At 47.7% G+C, this 20,081-nt stretch overlaps 1 protein-coding gene across 1 annotated transcript in view; it reads right to left on the bottom strand.

Annotated features, from left to right (window-relative positions):
• APC2 (APC regulator of Wnt signaling pathway 2) overlaps positions 1-20,081 on the bottom strand; it is a 135,241-nt gene that overhangs the window by 88,766 nt on the left and 26,394 nt on the right. The window contains exon 3 of the mRNA XM_075353140.1: positions 2,554-2,712. Coding sequence (XP_075209255.1) covers positions 2,554-2,712 — 159 coding nt within the window. The remainder of the gene's footprint in view (positions 1-2,553; positions 2,713-20,081) is intronic.

The following is a 20,081-nucleotide window of genomic DNA, read 5'->3' as shown; positions in this document are numbered from 1 at the left end:
CTGCTGCCATTAACGCCTTATTAGCCCGTTTGCCACCGCACCAGGGCAGTTCGGGATGAGCCGGTAAAGCCTCGGGACTGTCGCATCTAATGGATGCGGCAATTCCGGGCGGCTGCTGGCTGATACTGTTAAGCTGGGGGGCTCCCCATAACATGGAGCTCCCCATCCTGAAAATACCAGCCTCCAGCCATATGGCTTTACCCAGGCTGGTATCCAAATGGGGGTACCGCATGTCGTTTTTTTTCCATTTATTTATTTATTTATTTACTGCTCGATATAGACACGCCCACCAGCAGCTGTGATTGGTTGCAGTGAGACAGCTGTCACTCAGCGTGGGGGCGTGTCTGACTGCAACCAATCATAGGCGCCGGTGGGTGGGGGAAGCAGGGAATACGTGATGGATTAATGAGCGGCCGGCATTTTCAAAAGAGAAGCCGCCACAGTGTGAACGCCATGCTGCGCAGCGCCGGTGATCGTGGATCGGTGAGTATGAGAGGGGGGTGGGAAGGAGAGACTGACATGGACAGAGAGAGAGATAGAGACATAGAGAGAGAGACCGACCGACCGACCGAGAGAGAAAGATGAAAAACCTGCCTTTGGCTGTGTCCGCACTTTCCATTTCCACCTGCTTTTCAGCTGCATTTTAGGTCCGTTTTGAACTGCAGCGTTTTCATGCCAAAAGGCATGTGTTTTAATTTTCCAACAAAGTCTATGGAAAATGTGAATTTCTTGTCCCCACTTTGCGTTTCCAAATGCTGCGTTTAATTTGCATAATTTTGGGCAAAAAGTCTGCGTTCAAAGAAGCAGCATCTCAATTGTTTTTGCCATTTTGTCTGCATTCTATACCCATTGAAATCAATGAGTTGTAGAAAATCGCTGCTAAAATGTTAAGCAGTGCGTTTGCACTGCATTATTATTGCGATCCACATGTTTTTATTTAACATAACAAAGGCAGGTCTTTCGTCTTTCTCTTTCTGTTGGTCGGTCTGTCGGTCAGTCTCTCTCTATGTCTCTATCGCTCTCTCTGTCCATGTCGGTCTCTCCCTCCCACCCAATCTCTCATACTTACCGATCCATGATCACCGGCACTGCGCAGCACGGCGTTCACACTGGGGCAGCTTCTTGTGTTTTGAAAATTCCGGCCGCTCATTAATCCTTCACGTATTCCCTGCTTCCCCCGCCCACTGGCGCCTATGATTGGTTGCAATCAGACACGGCCCCATGCTGAGTGACAGCTGTCTCACTGCAACCAATCATAGCCGCCGATGGGCGTGTCTATATCGAGCAGTAAAAAAAAAAAATGAATAAATGAAAAAAAAACGACGTGCGGTTTCCCCCCCCATTTGGATACCAGCCAGGGTAAAGCCATACGGCTGGAGGCTGGTATTTTCAGGATGGGGAGCTCCACGTTATGGGGAGCCCCCCCAGTCTAACAATATCAGCCAGCAGCCGCCCGGAATTGCCGCATCCATTAGATGCAACAGTCCCGGGACTTTACCAGCTCATCGCGAATTGCCCTGGTGCGGTGGCAAACGGGGTAATAAGGAGTTAATGGCAGCAGCCCATAGCTGCCACTAAGTCCTAGGTTAATCATGGCAGGCGTCTCCCCGAGATACCTTCCATGATGAACCTGTAAGTTAAAGTAAATAAACACACACATCCAAAAAATCCTTTATTTGTAATGAAAGACAAAAAAACACCCTCTTTCACCACTTTATTAATCCCTCAAAAACACCTCCAGGTCCGACGTAATCCACGCAAGGTCCCATGACGCTTCCAGCTCTGCTACATCGGAAGCTGACAAGAGCGGCAGTAGAACACCGCCGCTCCTGTGAGCTCCATGCACCAGCTAAAGTGAGTCGCGCGATCAGCTGTGCTGTCACTGAGGTTACTCACGGCCACCGCTCTCAGGTGGAAGACTGCAGCTGTGACCGCGAGTAACCTGAGTGAAAGCACAGCTAATCGCGTGGCTCACTGCAGTCACTCAGGAGATTTGCGATCACAGGTGAGTCCTTTACGTGTGACCGCAAATCAAGCTGCGGCACACGCACAGAGCTGCGCGATCACAATGAAGTCAGGTGAAGTTCTTCCGAGTTCATTCTGATCGCACGGCACTGTCCCGCAGCCAGCCATGACAGTGACAGTGCGGTCCCACTTGGCTCTGCTGCAAGTCTATGGGGATGCTGCAGAGCCGAGTGGGTGTGTACTGTGAAAAATGTGTGCTCTGGATACTTTTCTCACTCTGTCTATGGCAGTGCAAGCATCCAGAACGCATGAATTCTCTCCAGAAATGTCCGCACTTTGCGTTCTGCCGAATGCGTCTCAGAACACAGCTTTTTTGGCTGCGTTCGGAGACGCACACGCAGTGACTTACACGCTGCAGAATTGAACATAAAGTGCGGTCATAGCCTGAGGCTGAGTTATGTCCCAGCAGTTGTTCTCACTTTAGCGATACAGAAAATGCATGGTACTTGGCATCATTTAATGATCAGTAAAGTACACGCTCATGGAAGCCCACCAATGCCATCTAATGACGTATTCTTTCACTCTCACCTTCATGTCAGATGTGTCATGTTCAAGGCGGCTGAGTTGGCTGCTGTTATCCTGCAGCTCCCTCCTCAGGTGAGAATTCTCCTTCTTCAGGTCCTCTACCTGACGGACTAGCTGATCATATGAGGCTGGAGAGCCAACTAGTCCAATTCTTGCACACACCTACACAAAATCACAAAGAAAACACAGTTGTAGATATTGACTGTGAAAGGCCTATGCTAGGAGTACGACCAAACACAAGATCATTCTCTTTTCCTGTATCTACTCTTGATTTCTCCTTAAAAAACCTGCATCAAAAACAGCAAGTGTGATTCAAGCCAAAACAAATGTCTTTTTTGCAAGTGACAATCACGCTCAAAATCTCCTGAGGTCTGAAGTGAAGCATAGCCCTGATGTAAGTGAGTGTATATAGTTCTACATGTCGCACATTGACTTCTAAAGTAAAGAAAACCTGTTGTGATTTTTTTACACCTCAAACTAATGGCATGTATGTACAGGTGCTTTCATCCTGATTAAACCCATGCCTTGAGTCTAGAAAACCATGTTCTAGTTTTAAACCCTCCCTGTACCTACCCTTGTTCTGACTGACAGGTAAGTAAGTCACTGACATGAGAATGACCGGACAGACACACAAGGCAGATGGCAGGCAGGAAATAGGGAGTGCGGCCAGGAGAGCTGCAAGTGCAATGTCCCTCCCTGGAGCACTTGCAGATCATTTGCATATATGCTGGGTTTGCTGGAAACTAAACAACCAATTTCTACAATCAAAGTGTGGATTTAATCAGCATGAAATCACCTGTCCTCATATGTCATCAGTGTGAGGTATAAAATCCTCTTGACAGGTTTCTTTGTATAATCCAGCTCATTACAGTCTACAAGCATACCCCCAAACATTATGTGAACATAGTTTACTAAATATTTTAAGCATTACAGTTTCCTTTATCCAGAGTCTAAACGGCAAAGACAAATCCTAGGACTATCTTTTGGCAATGAATGTGTTAAGCATTGCGGGTCTCTGGTAGCTTAGGCATTAATCAGTTATGTAGCGTTACATCTGTGATGTCACCGTCTGTGGATACAGAACTCAAATCGACCCCATTTATGGAAATTGTAGATGAAGGCCACCAATCAGAACACCCAGCTACAGAGAAAATATCATGGCAACAACCAATCACAACCCCCTGACGTGATCTCCAGCAAGAGAGGAGATGAGCAGCAGCATTTTAGGGCTTGCTTCCTAGTGGCACACTGTAAGAAATAACATCACTGCTTCTTCTGCACGAATGTGAGATTTTCTGGGGTTTTACCACATCATAGATATTTCTACAAATAGAATAAACTGTTTTGTCTTTACACTACAGAGAAGATAAATCTCCAGAAAGACAAATGTCTATTGTCTCTAGCAGTGTGCAGTGTCGTAGTGATGCCAGGCGCATAGATTCACCGCCCAAGGTTATCTGTACAAACCATATACAGCCCATTAATGCAGCAGTATGTGAAGCATCTGATTCCTGCACTGAATCTGCTGGGACATAGAGCGAAAATCAGCCCTGCCATAAGCAAATAAAGTTATCATTGGTAACAAATTATACGTATTACCTAATTATAACATAACCTTTATCTTCTAACAGGTAAAATTATAACTATATATAATGCACAATATAGACGAATTCTCATTTCTTTGCCAAGAATAATTACTCCTACATAGCCATTAAAAAAGGTTTCTCTCCTAAATTGCCATGCTAGTGTACCGCCCCACGAGCTCGGCTGTGACCACCGAGCCGCTAGGATCCGTGCTCGTACTGCGGGTGGTGGCTCGAGCCTCTCACGGACCCGGGAGTCACGTCGCTCTGCAAGGGGGTTGGCGCTACACGCGGGGACTTGGGTGAGGAGTTCCACGGCCGGGGCCGCGGTTGTTTGGCTTGGATTGTAAGTTTGTGACGCCACCCACGGGTTGTGGTGAATGGATGGACACCACCGCTGCCGTTAACTAGGCCTCCCAGGGACGGTGTTGCGCAGCTTGGTGTTGACCCCTCCGTGGGTAGGGGAGCGATGGTTCCAGGGGCCCGAGGGAGGTGCTGAGGCGGGATAGCGGGTTGGACGCTGGTGCGGTGCGGTGCGGTGCGCAGCCCGAAGGCACTGGTGTACTCACTCTGACACAATACACTGGAGTTTCTGGTAAACCAAACGGAGTGATGAACGGGGCCCGCAGCCGGCTGCAGATTCTCCCGGTATAGGTTGGTGGTTTCCGCCTTTCTCCTGCACCTCTATGTGTAAATGTTTAACTCCTATGCCTAGACACCGGTAGTCCGCTCCCCGACTTGTATTGTAGGAGCCCGTTTGCCCGCAGACACTGGCCCTTTGGGTCTCTATGCGTTGGCGGTGGCTTTACCCTGTATGGTTGGGCTGTTGTCTTCTAACGGGTCTTGTGTGGGATAGGTCCTAAAGTCCAGTCCGCAATCAGTTGATTCGACTCGGCCCTGTCGGTTCAGGGCTTTGTACTGGGTCTGAGTACCCCTCCTAGTGCTCCGGTTTCCAATCGGTTCCCCGGTTCGGTACCGGCGGACCACCACCCGACCCCGGTCCCTACGGTTCCACCGGCTGTAATTCCAGCTCCTGCAGGTGGCCATCACTGTCTGCCTCTTTGCCAAGGGTGACTGGGCTCCGACCCAGCCACCGGAGTAGTCTATGGCAGGCCTGGGCGCAGGTCTGCCTCTGGACTCAATCTCCCTCCTTCACTGTCAAAACTACTCTGCACTGTCAACCTGAACTTGTGTCAGCGTTTTCCTGCCTTCAGGCCTGTGAACTCCTCGGTGGGCGGAGCCAACCACCTGGCTCTGCCCCCCTGGTGTGGACATCAAACCTGGAGGGTGGTGACAAGGTTTTTAGTTTGACTGATGTCACCTAATCGGGAGGGGGTGTGGTGTTGTGTGTGACTACCTGGGACGACCTGACTAGTCCAGGGCATCACACTAGCAGTCCTCTTTATTGCCGGTGCCCTGGATAGATCCATAATCACATTATGCTGTGTCAGCATCCAGCACAAGCAGTGCACAAGTGTAGCCGAGGCCTGTACAACGCCTGGCTGTGCGTGCGCTACATACCATTTGAGCTGTCATATAACAACATATTCAGGTAAGATATCACTCATGCCAGACGGGCAGTCAGCATGACTGCTATGAGTGTGAAACTCTCAACCATATCAATGAACCAATGATCCACCCCTTCTTAAAAGGAATGTGTCAGCATGTTTTTGGTATGTAATCTGAAGACAGAAATATAGAATTCAGGGATGGCTCTCTTGTCAAAGTCCGATCTGTTGTTCATTTGCTATGTTTGTATAACCAGCAGGACTTGCTTGCATTAGAAAGTCACACAACAGTCTGACACGCTCCCTCCTCTTGATTGACACCTCACTATCAAAGTATAATATTTATACAAGGGGCTATTGATAAGTCTTTGGCTTTGTGATCTTTTTTTGTTTCTATGGTAATGAATGTTACACCACATGAAAGCCTTGTGTTTAATGTTTTCAAAATTTTGTGCTTGTTGCTTATGGCAAGAGTGTTCTACGCACCCAGGAAAACAAAATGGCGGAGCCTAATGCGATATTCACAACAACTGAGAGCAGAGGAGTGATAAAATTCTTGTTTCTGCAATGAAAGTCCACATAGGATATTCATAGTGATATGTCGCAGACATTGGGGGATCAATGCCCTTCATATTCCTCGGTTAAGAACTGGGTTGCCAAATTTAAAACGGGCCACTTAAGCACAAATGAGGAGGAACTTCCTGGATGACAGAGTGGTTGTTGTTCCGGAGATTGTTGATGCTGTGTACAACCTCACACTGGAGTATTGAGGAATTTCAGCCTAAGCAATAGCAGACATCATGGGGATTTCCCGTGAACGTGTTTGTGTCATTATCCATGAACATTTGCACATGAGGAAGTTATCTGCAAAGTGGTTCCCCAAATGTTTGACAACAGATCAGAGAAGCATGCAAGTGAACACTTCCCCATCCATTTGTCAGCGTTTCCGGACTGATAAGAACTTCCTGGATCGACTGGTCACTATGGATGATACCTGGATTTATTTGTATGACCCTGAAAACAAGAAGCAGTCAAAAGCATGGAGGCACAGTGGTTCTCCTCTTCCAAAGAAGATCAGGGTGCAAAAATCAGCCACTGAGGTGATGGCATCTGTGTTCTGGGATAAGGTGGGTTTGCTGCTAGTGGACTACCTTCAAAAGGGTTCTACCATGAATGCAAGGTATTAAGCCCGCTTTACACGCTACAATATATCTTACGATGTGTCGGCGGGGTCACGTCGTAAGTGATGCACATCCGGCATCATAAGTTACATTGTAGCATGTAACATCTACGTGCGATTGCGATTGAACGTTAAATCATTCATCGCATACACGTCGTTGAATCCTGAAGAATTGCATGTCGGGATGTTCAATGTTCCCAAGGCAGCACACATCGCAGTGTGTGACAACCCGGGAACATTGAACAGATCTTACCTGCCTCCCGCGGCTCCAGCTGGCAATGCGGAAGGAAAGAGGTGGGCAGGATGTTTACATCCTGCTCATATCCGCCCCTCCGCTTCTATTGGCCGGCTGCCACGTAACGCTGAACGTCCCTCCCACTCCAGGAAGTGGACGTTCGCCGCCCACATCGTATGGACGGGTAAGTACGTGTGACGGGGGTTAATCGTTTGTGCGGCACATTCAACAAATTGAACGTGCCCCACATACGATGGGGGCAGTTACGATCGCATATGATATCGTATGCGAAATCGTAACATGTAAAGCAGGCTTTACATTGAACTTTTGGACCAATTGAAGGCAGCTCTGAAGGTCAAAAGGTGCAGCAAGCTGTCCAAAGGAATCTTGTTCCTGCAAGACAATGCTTCCGTTTACACTTTACAAGTGACCAAAGCAAAACTGGCAGAGCTGGTCTTTCAGCTGGTTGACCACCCACCTTATTCACCAGATGTAGCTTCCTCCGACTATCATCTGTTTCCAAACCTGAAGAAAAACCTCAAAGGTAGCAAATTTCACACCATTTCTGAGGTCATGGCTGTTATGGATGCATGGTTTGAGGCACAAGCGAAATTCTTCTTTTTGCTAGGCTTACAGAACTTGGAATACCAATGTAAGAAGTGTGTTGACATCAGTGGAGAGTATGTGGAATAAATGTAAAGTTTCACCATCCTATCTCGTTTCTTTCTGGGTAAAGCCATAGACTTAAGGCTACTTTACACACTGCGATATTGGTCCCGATATCGCTAGTGTGGGTACCCGCCCCCATCTGTTGCGCGACACGGGCAAATCGCTGCCCGTGCCGCACAACAGCCGTCACACATACATACCTGTCCGGCGACGTCGCTGTGACGGGTGAACCGCCTCCTTTCTAAGGGGGCGGTCCGTGCGGCGTCACAGCGACGTCACTGAACCGCCGCCCAATAGCAGTGGAGGGGCGGAGCTGAGCGGAACGTAACATCCCGCCCACCTCCTTCCTTCCTCATAGCGGCCGGGAGGCAGGTAAGGGGAACTTCCTCATTCCTGCGGCGTCACACGCAGCGATGTGTGCTGCCGCAGGAACGAGTAACAACCTCGTTACTGCTGCAGTAACAAGATTTGAGAATGGACCCCCATGTCGCCGATTAGCGATTTTGCACGTTTTTGCAACGATGCAAAATCGCTTATCGGTGTCACACGCAACAGCATCGCTAATGCGGCCGGATGTGCGTCACGAATTCCGTGACCCCAACGACTCCGCATTAGCGATGTCGCAGCGTGTAAAGCCCGCTTTAGACTACTTTCACACTTGCGTTCATCGCAATCGGCAGCTATGGAAAGTAGCGCAATCCGTTAACGGCTTACGCTGTATCCCATAGACTTGTATTGATGACGCACTGCGACGCAAGTGTCTGCGTTGCATCCGCCGGCTGACGCTGAGTCGTTATTTTGACTGAGCGCCGGGCGGATGTAACGCAGAATATAGCGTTTTTTGTTGCTGTAAAAAAACGCACTTCGCAGGATTCCGTAGGGATCTGTAAAGAGGCATAATGAATGTCTATGGTGCAGGATTCCGTCGGCATGCGTTTGGCGACAGATTCCAGTGCAGGATTCCGTCACGTTCTACTGAACATGCTCAGCATGTCCAGCAGAACATTCTAAATCGTTTAAAATCACTCCTGGTCTCTCTCTCTCTCTGTATGTCGGTCGGTCTCTCTGTGTGTGTCAGTCTCTCTCTCTCTGTGGGTCGGTCTCTCTCTCTCTGTTGGTCGGTCTGTTGGTTGGCACTGCACAGCTGTCACACTACTCTGGCGGCTTTTCCTGCTTTTGAAAATGCCGGCCGCTAATTATTCCATCTCATATTTGTCGCGGGCGGAGGAGGAGACGCCACTACGCTGCGCTAACGTTCTGGTCCGGCGCTGCTGCTCGGTGGCTCGAGCGGTGGGCTGGATCCAGGGACTCGAGCGGCGCTCCTCGCCCGTGAGTGAAAGGGGGAGGTGATTTGGTTTGGGGGATTTAGTCCGTGACGCCACCCATGGGTTGTGGTGAAGATGGGCACCACCGCTGCTGGTGACGGGGATCCCGGGAGTGATGGTGGGGAGCAGCTCGGATGTTGTTTACCCCCTCCATGGGTAGGGGTTGGTGGTCCCGGGGCCCGGTGATATGATGGGGCTGCAGGGCCGGTGAGGTGCAGGGTTGCTGGGACAGCACGGCGCAGTGCCGGATGGCACAGATGTACTCACTCAGCAAATGAGGCACAAAGTCTCCGGTAAACCAAACGGCTGGATGGACGGGTCCCACAGCCGGCTGCTGTATCTCTCCCTGGACAGGTGATGGTGGCTGTCTCTCCCTGCACCTTAGTGTTCTTGTTTGACTACGATGGATTCCCAATGGTAGTCCGCTTCCCGGTGTATGGATGCCGGAGGAGCCCGTTTGCCCGCAGGCGCTGGCCCTTGGGTCTCTAGCCGTTGGCGGTGTGGACGGTTGCCTTCAATCGGGACTTTTGCTGTTAGGAAACCCCTGGGGTTCCAGTCACATTCAAATTTGACTGTTGTCAGCGGTTCCAAGCCTGGTCGGGGTCCGATGGCCCTGCCTGTGTGTGCTGGCTTCACTTCGCTCCCCGGTCGGTACCGGCGGGCCAACGCCCGACCCCGGTCCTACTGTTCCACGTTGCTCCACCACTCCTGCAGACGGCCACCACCATCTGCCAACCTTGCTGTCAGTGCCTGGGCTCCAACCCAGACACCCAAGTGTTTACTCGTCTCACTTCCACCTCCTGGACTAAACTTTCACTTTTCCTGCCTCCAGGCCTGTGAACTCCTCGGTGGGTGGGGCCAACTGCCTTGGCCCCGCCCCCACCTGGTGTGGACATCAGACACTGGAGGGAGGCAACAAGGGTTTTGTGTTTGACTAATGTTGCTGTCCTAGGGGTGGGGGTGTTTGTGTGTTATCTGTGACGACCTGGCTAGTCCAGGGCGCCACACTTTCACTGCCTCCAATGCCCACCGGCGCCTATGATTGGTTGCAGTCAGATGCGCCCTTACGCTGAGTGACAGCTGTTTCACTACAACCAATCACAGCCGCTGGTGAGCGGGTCTATATCGTGCAGTACAATAAATAAATAATTTAAAGAAAACGGCGTGCAGTCCCCCCCCGAATTTTGATACCTGCCAAGATAAAGCCACACGGCGGCTGAAGGCTGGTATTCTCAGGATGTGGAGCCCCAAGTTATGGGGAGCCCCCCAGCCTAAAAATATCAGCCAGCAGCCACCCGAAATTGCCGCATCCATTAGGTGCAACAGTCCCGGGACTCTATCCGGCTCATCCCGAATTGCCCTGGTGCGGTGGCAATCGGGGTAATAAGGAGTTAATGGCAGCCCATAGCTGCCACTAAAGGCCCCGTTACATGCAACGACATCGCTAACAAGATGTTGCTGGGGTCACGGAATTCATGATGCACATCCGGCCTCGTTAGCGACGATATTGCGTGTAACACTTACAAGCGACCGCTAACGATCCCAAATACTCACCAAATTGTAGATTGTTGACACGTCGTTCATTTTCAAAATATCGTTACGCATTTGGGACGCAGGTTGTTCTCCGATCCTGAAGCAGCACACATCGCTATGTGTGACACCCTGGGAACGACGAACAACAGCATTCTTGTGTCCTCCGGCAACGAGGTGGGAGTGACGTTCATGCAGCTGCTCTCCACCCCTCCGCTTCTATTGGTGGCCTGCTGTGTGACGTCTCTGTGACACCGCATGAACCTTCCCCTTAAAAATGAGGCTGTTCGCAGGCAACAGTGACGTCATTAGGAAGGTAAGTTGGTGTGACGCGTAACAGCGATATTGTTCGCCACAGGCAGCGATTTGCCCATGACGCACAAACGACGGGGCAGGTGCTATCGCTAGCGACATTGCTAGCGATGACGCTGTGTGTAAAGAAGCCTTTAGTCCTAGGTTAATCATGGCAGGCGTCTATGAGACACCCCCAATGATTAACCTGTAAGTGAAAGTAAATAAAGACATACACCCAAAAAAAATCCTTTATTTGGAATAAAAGACAATAAAACACCCTCTATCACCACTTTATTAATCTCCATATACTCCTCCAGGTCCGACGTAATGCACACGAGGTCCCACGATGCTTTCAGCTCTGCTACATCGGAAGCTGACAGGAGTGGCCGCAGAACACCGCTGTGAGCTCCATGGAGAAGCTGAAGTGAATCGCGCTGTCAGCAGGAACGTCACTGAGGTAGTGCCGGTGTGTGTGCGGTGATGATGGGTGCGGTAGTGCCTGCGTGTGTGCGGTAATGATGGGGGCTGTAGTGCCTGCGTGTGTTCAGTGATGATGGGGGCGGTAGTGCCTGCGTGTGTGCTGTGATGATGGGGATTGTACTGCCTGCATGTGTGCGGTGATGATGGGGGCGGTAGTGCCGGTGTTACGAGCCGGTGCCGCCATAGCCGCAAGCAGCCTGCTGTGGTTCCTGATGCGCCCAGGCGCCGGCTGCCGTTCTTGGCCGTGCCTCGGGTCGTCCAGTTGGCTGCTCCTTCCACGACGTCTAAGTGTGGAGAGACGGCTAGTGCGCATGCGTGCGCCGATTTATCCCAGCCAGAGTCTAAGCCCGGTGTTTTGCCTAGTGAGCATGCTCAGCCTGATTGTATTATGTCTGAGACTAAGTCCTCAGTTCAGGCTACTGAGCATGCTCCCACAATTAACCCTAACAGCCTCTTTGCACAGGTACTTGGACTTCGTGCTGTGTCTAAGTTCTGGGATGTGCCTACTGAGCATGCTCACACTGATAGTCTGCTTTCTGACCCTGTTGCTCAGGCTACTGAGCATGCTCAGGCACTTAGTGCATCAGAGGCTAGGTCCGGTAAGGACCTCACTGAGCATGTCCGTGAGGTGGCAGGCCCTGATAGGGCAGAGGGTGTCAGGTGTCCTGATGACGTAGCAACTCCGGACTGGCTCGCAGAGGCCCGCCCCTATGATCTGGCACCTCACCATTGGTCGTCAGACGATGACTGGTGAAGTTTTTGGGGCGTGGCTGCCATGAGGTCATCAATGACGTGGTGGTTCCGGATAGGTCGCACGTGACGTCACTGATGACATGGCACTCTGCTATTGGACCTTGGTGGTTCCACCCTGGGTTTGGGGCGGACCCAGGTTATAAAAGGGGCTGGAGACAACATGGAGGTGCGCAGTCTTCATTTAGAGTTCTTGGTGGCATAAGCCTTGTTGGAAGCGGTAGGTAGGGCTAGGCGAACGGTGCCTGTCACGCCAAGATTCGTGGCTCAGCACATGAGGGTCAGGCGCCGTGCTTCCTTGCTACCGTTCCTGATGTGCTAGAGCAGTCCAGTGGCGTTAACTGGGCTGCGGCTGCTGCGTTACCTGTTCAGTTGTGCCTCCTACGCACACGGACAGAATACCTGCTGCGTCACCTGTCCGAGAGTGCCCTCTACGCACACGGACAGAGTACCTGCTGCGCCACCTGTCCGGTTGTGCCCTCTACGCGCACGGACAGCGCACCCCAGAACCCCTGTGAAGTTAACAGGGTGTTCCTGGATTGGGTGTGTGAACCCTATTATCCTCCTCGGCTTCACAGTCAAATGCTACTGGTGTGACTACCTGGTCTGACGTGTCCTTTACACACGTGGCCAGTCGAGTGGTGGCCAGAAACGCTAATCGGAGGACCACTCAGTCTGACGTGTCTTACACACGTGGCCGACAGGGCACTGTCGCAGCGGTCTTCTCGGTCAACGCTAACTGGTTACCATCCGGCCTGACGTGTTGTTACACACGTGGTCGGAGTAACGTCCGCTCCACCGAAACGCTAACTGGGTTGTCGTCCGGTCTGACGTGTCCCTACACACGTGACCGGTTCCTTGAGTTATCTCAGAGCCATCCAGCTCTATAGTCTCCGCCTAACCCACAGGGTGCCAGCAGCTCCATTACCATCTGGAGCACGGTGGGCCCCGACTGGCGATTGGGATATATACCCCTGGTCCTAATCTGCCGGTCCCCCCGTAACAGTTGGTGTGTGCAGTGATAATGAGGGCGGTACTGCCTGCGTGTGTGCTGTGATGATGGGGGCTGCAGTGCCTGCGTGTGTGCTGTGATGATGGGGGCGGTAGTGCCGGTGTGTGCGGTGATAATTGGGGGCAGTAGTGCCGGTGTGTGCGGTGATAATTGGGGGTGGTAGTGCCGGTGTGTGCGGTGATGATGGGGGCGGTAGTGCCGGTGTGTGCAGTGATAATGAGGGCGGTACTGCCTGCGTGTGTACTGTGATGATGGGGGCTGTAGTGCCTGCGTGTGTGCTGTGATGATGGGGGCGGTAGTGCCTGCGTGTGTGCGGTGATAATTGGGGGCGGTAGTGCCGGTGTGTGCGGTGATGATGGGGGCTCTCTCTCTCGGCTAAAGAAAACTAAAAGAACGTAACGCGTTATTTCACAGGAATCTGTTGCCTTTATTATCACACTATTTACAACGCATCAGTCACATGCGCCACACAATGCAAGTGTGAAAGTAGCCTAATTTGCAGCCCCTCATAGAGAGCCTGGTGTGGGCGGGACAGCTCTCTGACCTCTGCTGTGTTGCTTCATTTAAAAATTCTGATTGTGTCAGAATGGCTGCACCCAGTAATCTAAGTGACACATTATTGGATCCAGGATTTCGGCCTACATCATGCTGCTCTTAGATGAGGTTGTAAAACCCTGCTGACAGATTCCCTTTAAGACTGCGGAAGGTTTAAGGCTATGTGCGCACGTTGCGTACAGTTCACTGCAGAAATTTCTGCAGCGATCTGAAGAGCACATGTGCGCTTTAAATCGCTGCAGAAATGTCCGTAGTGAAGCAGATTCCATGCGCTCTGCCTGCAGCTCCTGCCATAGACAGAGCAGGAGCTGCCGGCAAAGCGCACGGAAGAAGTGACATGTCACTTCTAAGAACGCAGCGCTTCGGCAATAAAACGCCACGTGCGCACGGCCCCTGCACAATCTCCATAGACTGTGCAGGGGACGCAGGACGCATGCAGTTACGCTGCGCTACAAACACACGTGCGCACATAGCCTAAGACAGGAAGAATGTACAAAACATTAGAATTCACCTTGGAGTTCACTGACCTACTGTCTATAGATGTACAAAGTCTTACCTCTTGTATGTATACTGGATGTCTTATATTCCTATAAGCTACTCTAGTGGATTCATTTACTTATACTATAGAGGTTTCATTTTTATTAATTGTTTTACCAGTGAAATAAATATTAAATCATGAAGAAAAACGTGTACTATGTGCTTGGCATAATGCAGGGATGTACAGAAATGCCAATGATGTGCTTTTTTGTGCACAATTTTCAGATTACAGTTCTCAAAAATAAAATCTATATGTTTATTTCTTTTGAGAACTGAATATGTGTAATCACAGCACGTTGTTAATACATAATTCCGAGTGATTCTAGTAATATAGGAGAGCAGGAGTCGGAATATAAATTCCCACAACTAGCAGAGAAACAGGTCACTTATACACTGGGGAATTGCACCATGAAAGAGAACAGAGAGGCTAGACAGTGCTCAGAGGCATATAGGTGGATAAACAGTGTTTTCTGTGGCAACCCCTCCATACAGAGCTAAGCTGTAATATGACAAAGTGGCAGATCTGCTGAAAACAGTTTGCATACCATCTGTAATAATGCATTATTTTTTGACAAGAGTTCACCTGTGAAAATTCCACAAATTCACATTCATGATACTTAACATGGGGTGCTTTAATAATGGTTGGCTGCAACTTCAGACTTTCTTGCTACTGGAAAACAAGGATATCTTTGTAATCAGATGCAATACATTTTGTCACTTATACTTTTTAAAAGCTCTATAAAATGTAGGGGCTAGTATTTACACAACTGTATCAGATAAGCACAGCTCTCTATTTCTTTGTATCCATTTCTTAAAGGGACAGTATCGCGTTTTTTTATATGTTTATTAAAATAAGTGATTCTGAAATGAAGTATTTGTAATTCAAATTGAAATTCGTAGCTTATTTAGTTTATATAAATAAATAAATAATAAGCTGGCCATGTGCAAATATTTTTTCCTAGATGTTAACTTTGCTTTATCCACTTTCCTTAGTTGATAAAAATCGGCAAATAACAACGGTCACATCAAAAAGGGCCTTTCACCAGTTTGAGCATGTTATACTGGCCACATGGATTAATGGCTGCAGGGCTGAGTAAAACAGTTTTTAATTTCTACTCTCCGTTGTGGATATATTAGCTTAAAAATTTTAGATAATAGTTTATGTTATAGTTCAACCGACTGTTACCAGAGTATTTCTCTACGTTGGGGTCCCTAGCTTGTGTGTGTCCTGTGTCCTCTCATGCAGTTAAAAAACTTACCGTGTATGGGAAGCTGAGACCCAGGCTACTTATGCGTATGATATGGATTGGCAATAGGTGTGGTTGGGGAGGGTTCACAAACGAAAAACTACTAACAATAAGGAATAACGTTTGGAACACCATTCTAAGTCTGAACTGGGTGCAAAAACCTAAAAATACATCACTATGGGGAGATAGGTTTTTGCACCCAGTTCAGACTTAGAATGGTGTTCCAAACGTTATTCCTTATTGTTAGTAGTTTTTCGTTTGTGAACCCTCCCCAACCACACCTATTGCCAATCCATATCATACGCATAAGTAGCCTGGGTCTCAGCTTCCCATACACGGTAAGTTTTTTAACTGCATGAGAGGACACAGGACACACACAAGCTAGGGACCCCAACGTAGAGAAATACTTTGGCGTAGTGTTGGGGCTCTATTGCATTGATCAATTCAGTAGCTAAATTTCTCTTGATTCATATGTTCATGGCAGTAATGCAGATTCCATTTTTCACATTTTCACTCTTACATATAGCTATTGGATTTTTCAAGTCAGTATTCACACAGCAGTTTCTGCTATTCCATGTATTCCCCTTACATAGTCACTGGTGTGCATACCTTATCTCCCCATAGTGATGTATTTTTAGGTTTTTGCACCCAGTTCAGACTTAGAATGGTGTTCCAAACGTTATTCCTTATTGTTAGTAGTTTTTCGTTTGTGAACCCTCCCCAACCACACCTATTGCCAATCCATATCATACGCATAAGTAGCCTGGGTCTCAGCTTCCCATACACGGTAAGTTTTTTAACTGCATGAGAGGACACAGGACACACACAAGCTAGGGACCCCAACGTAGAGAAATACTTTGGCGTAGTGTTGGGGCTCTATTACATTGATCAATTCAGTAGCTAAATTTCTCTTGATTCATATGTTCATGGCAGTAATGCAGATTCCATTTTTCACATTTTCACTCTTACATATAGCTATTGGATTTTTCAAGTCAGTATTCACACAGCAGTTTCTGCTATTCCATGTATTCCCCTTACATAGTAACTGGTGTGCATACCTTATCTCCCCATAGTGATGTATTTTTAGGTTTTTGCACCCAGTTCAGACTTAGAATGGTGTTCCAAACGTTATTCCTTATTGTTAGTAGTTTTTCGTTAGTGAACCCTCCCCAACCACACCTATTGCCAATCCATATCATACGCATAAGTAGCCTGGGTCTCAGCTTCCCATACACGGTAAGTTTTTTAACTGCATGAGAGGACACAGGACACACACAAGCTAGGGACCCCAACATAGAGAAATACTTTGGCGTAGTGTTGGGGCTCTATTGCATTGATCAATTCAGTAGCTAAATTTCTCTTGATTCATATGTTCATGGCAGTAATGCAGATTCCATTTTTCACATTTTCACTCTTACATATAGCTATTGGATTTTTCAAGTCAGTATTCACACAGCAGTTTCTGCTATTCCATGTATTCCCCTTACATAGTCACTGGTGTGCATACCTTATCTCCCCATAGTGATGTATTTTTAGGTTTTTGCACCCAGTTCAGACTTAGAATGGTGTTCCAAACGTTATTCCTTATTGTTAGTAGTTTTTCGTTTGTGAACCCTCCCCAACCACACCTATTGCCAATCCATATCATACGCATAAGTAGCCTGGGTCTCAGCTTTCCATACACGGTAAGTTTTTTAACTGCATGAGAGGACACAGGACACACACAAGCTAGGGACCCCAACGTAGAGAAATACTTTGGCGTAGTGTTGGGGCTCTATTGCATTGATCAATTCAGTAGCTAAATTTCTCTTGATTCATATGTTCATGGCAGTAATGCAGATTCCATTTTTCACATTTTCACTCTTACATATAGCTATTGGATTTTTCAAGTCAGTATTCACACAGCAGTTTCTGCTATTCCATGTATTCCCCTTACATAGTCACTGGTGTGCATACCTTATCTCCCCATAGTGATGTATTTTTAGGTTTTTGCACCCAGTTCAGACTTAGAATGGTGTTCCAAACGTTATTCCTTATTCTCATCCTCCCTCACACTGACTGCTCTGAGATAAGATCTGGAAGAGTTTGTAATGATTCATAACTCAGCCCTGCTGTATGCAGATATCATGGAGGAGAGCATAGCGTTCTCTTCTTTCCCATGTGTTGCTGCGAGCTTAGGATTGGTCAACCTCATACAAGGTAAGAAGTATATTAGCCAAGAGACAAATCCTTGGTAATGCCTAGTTCAACTATGACATAATTTATTGTTAAACTTTACAAGCTAATAATTCCTCAAAAAATAGGAGATCTAAAAAAAAATGCTATAAATTTCATTTTACTAAGCTCTGCAGGCAATATTCTATGATGGCCAGTTTAACATGCTCAAACTGGTGAAAGCTCCTCTTTAAGATGACTACGGAATATTCTACGGCTGTTCTTCTTTGTCCAATAAGGGGCTTTACAGTATTACATACAATGATTTTTTATCAATGGTAACTGTAATTAAACTAAATAAAATTAAAATTTTGCTAAGTTTTGGCACCTTAGGGTGCGTGCCCACAATCAGTGTTTGCAGCGTTTTGGATGTAGCGTGTTTTCTCTGCGTCCAAAATGGCTGCGTTGTACAGTACAAGCATAGTGGATGGATTTCTAGAAATCCTGTGCCCACTGTGCTTGTTGTTTCCACAGCAAACACTGACCTGCACTCCAAGCCGCAGCGTGCCAATTGTTTACTGTGGATTCACATGCGTCCTCTGTAGGAAGAACACAAGTGACAGACTGCAGCGCACTGAACCCTGATCGTGGGTACAAGCAGCTGTGGTCTCCTGTGTTCTCCTGCAAAGGAGACTCGTTGCCCCACAGGTCAGAACCCGCTGTGTCCAGGACGCAGTTAGCCCTGATCATGGGCACGTACCCTAATAGAATTAAAAAAAAAATAAGCTGTGGGATTTAAGAAGCATCAGAATTGAGCAATATGTCCAGAGATACAGAACAAGACATATTATAAATTTGCCATTTAAATAGCCAGTTTCATAGGCTCAGGGGATACTGAAGTACAGCACCTTGCGAAAGTATTCAGCCCCCTTGAATTTTTCAACCTTTTCCCACATTTCAGGCTTCAAACATAAAGATAATAATGTTAATGTTATGGTGAAGGATCAACAACAAGTGGGACACAATTGTGAAAATGAATGAAATTTATTGCTTATTTTAAAGTTGTTTTAAAAAATCAATAACTAAAAACTGGGGCGTGCAATATTATTCGTCCCCTTTACTTTCAGTGCAGCAAACTCACTTCAGAAGTTCATTGAGGATCTCTGAATGATCTAATGTTGTCATAAATGACTGATGATGATAAATACAAGCCACCTGTGTGTAATCAAGTCTCCATATAAAAGCACCTGCTCTGTGATAGTCTCAGTGTTCTGTTTAAAGCACAGAGAGCATCATGAAGACCAAGGAACATAAGAGGCAGGTCCATGATACTGTTGTGGAGATGTTTAAAGCCGGATTTGGTTACAAAAAGATTTCCAAAACTTTAAACATCCCAAGGAGCACTGTGCAAGCGATCATACTGAAATGGAAGGAGTATCATACCACTGCAAATCTACCAAGATCCGGCCGTCCATCCAAACTTTCATCTCAAACAAGGGGAAGACTGATCAGAAATGCAACCAAGAGGCCCATGATCACGCTGGATGAACTGCAGAGATCTATAGCTGAGGTGGGAGAGTCTGTCCATAGGACAACAATCAGTCGTACACTGCACAAATCTGGCCTTTATGGAAGAGTGGCAAGGAGACAGCCATTTCTCAAAGATATCCATAAGAAGTGGCATTTAAAGTTTGCCACAAGCCACCTGGGAGACACACCAAACATGTGGAAGAAGGTGCTCTGGTCAGATGAAACCAAAATCGAACTATTTTGGCGCAATGCCAAATGCAACACAGCTCATCACCCTGAATACACCATCCCCACTGTCAAACATGGTGGTCGCAGCATCATGGTTTGGGCATGCTTTTCTTTAGCAGGGACAGGGAAGATGGTTAAAATTGATGGGAAGATGGATGGAGCCAAATACATTACCACTCTTGAAGAAAACCTGTTTGAGTCTGCAAAAGACCTGAGACTGGGACGGAGATGTGTCTTCCAATAAGACAATGATCCCAAACATAAAGCAAAATCTACAATGGAATGGTTCACAAATAAATGTTTCCAGGGGTTAGAATGACCAAGTCAAAGTCCAGACCTGAATCCAATCGAGAATCTGTGCAAAGAGCTAAAATCTGCTGTTCACAAACGCTCTCCATCCAACCTCACTGAGCTCGAGCTATTTGCAAAGGAAGAATGGGCAAGAATTTCAGTCTCTAGATGTGCAAAACTGATAGAGACATACCCCAAGCGACTTGCAGCTGTAGTCGCAGCAAAAGGTGGCGCTACAAAGTATTAACTTAAAGGGGCTGAATAATATTGCACGCCCCACTTTTCAGTTTATTATTTTTCAAAAAAGTTTAAAATAAGCAATAAATTTCGTTCAACTTCACAATTTTGTCCCACTTGTTGTTGATTCTTCAATTCTTCACCATAACATTAAAAAATGTTATCTTTATGTTTGAAGCTTAAAAT

Source organism: Anomaloglossus baeobatrachus, chromosome 1 (assembly GCF_048569485.1).
Source record: "Anomaloglossus baeobatrachus isolate aAnoBae1 chromosome 1, aAnoBae1.hap1, whole genome shotgun sequence".
NCBI classification, from domain to species: Eukaryota; Metazoa; Chordata; class Amphibia; order Anura; family Aromobatidae; genus Anomaloglossus; species Anomaloglossus baeobatrachus.
Note: the sequence above shows the minus strand (reverse complement) of the source record. Positions and strands in the feature narration are given on the sequence as shown.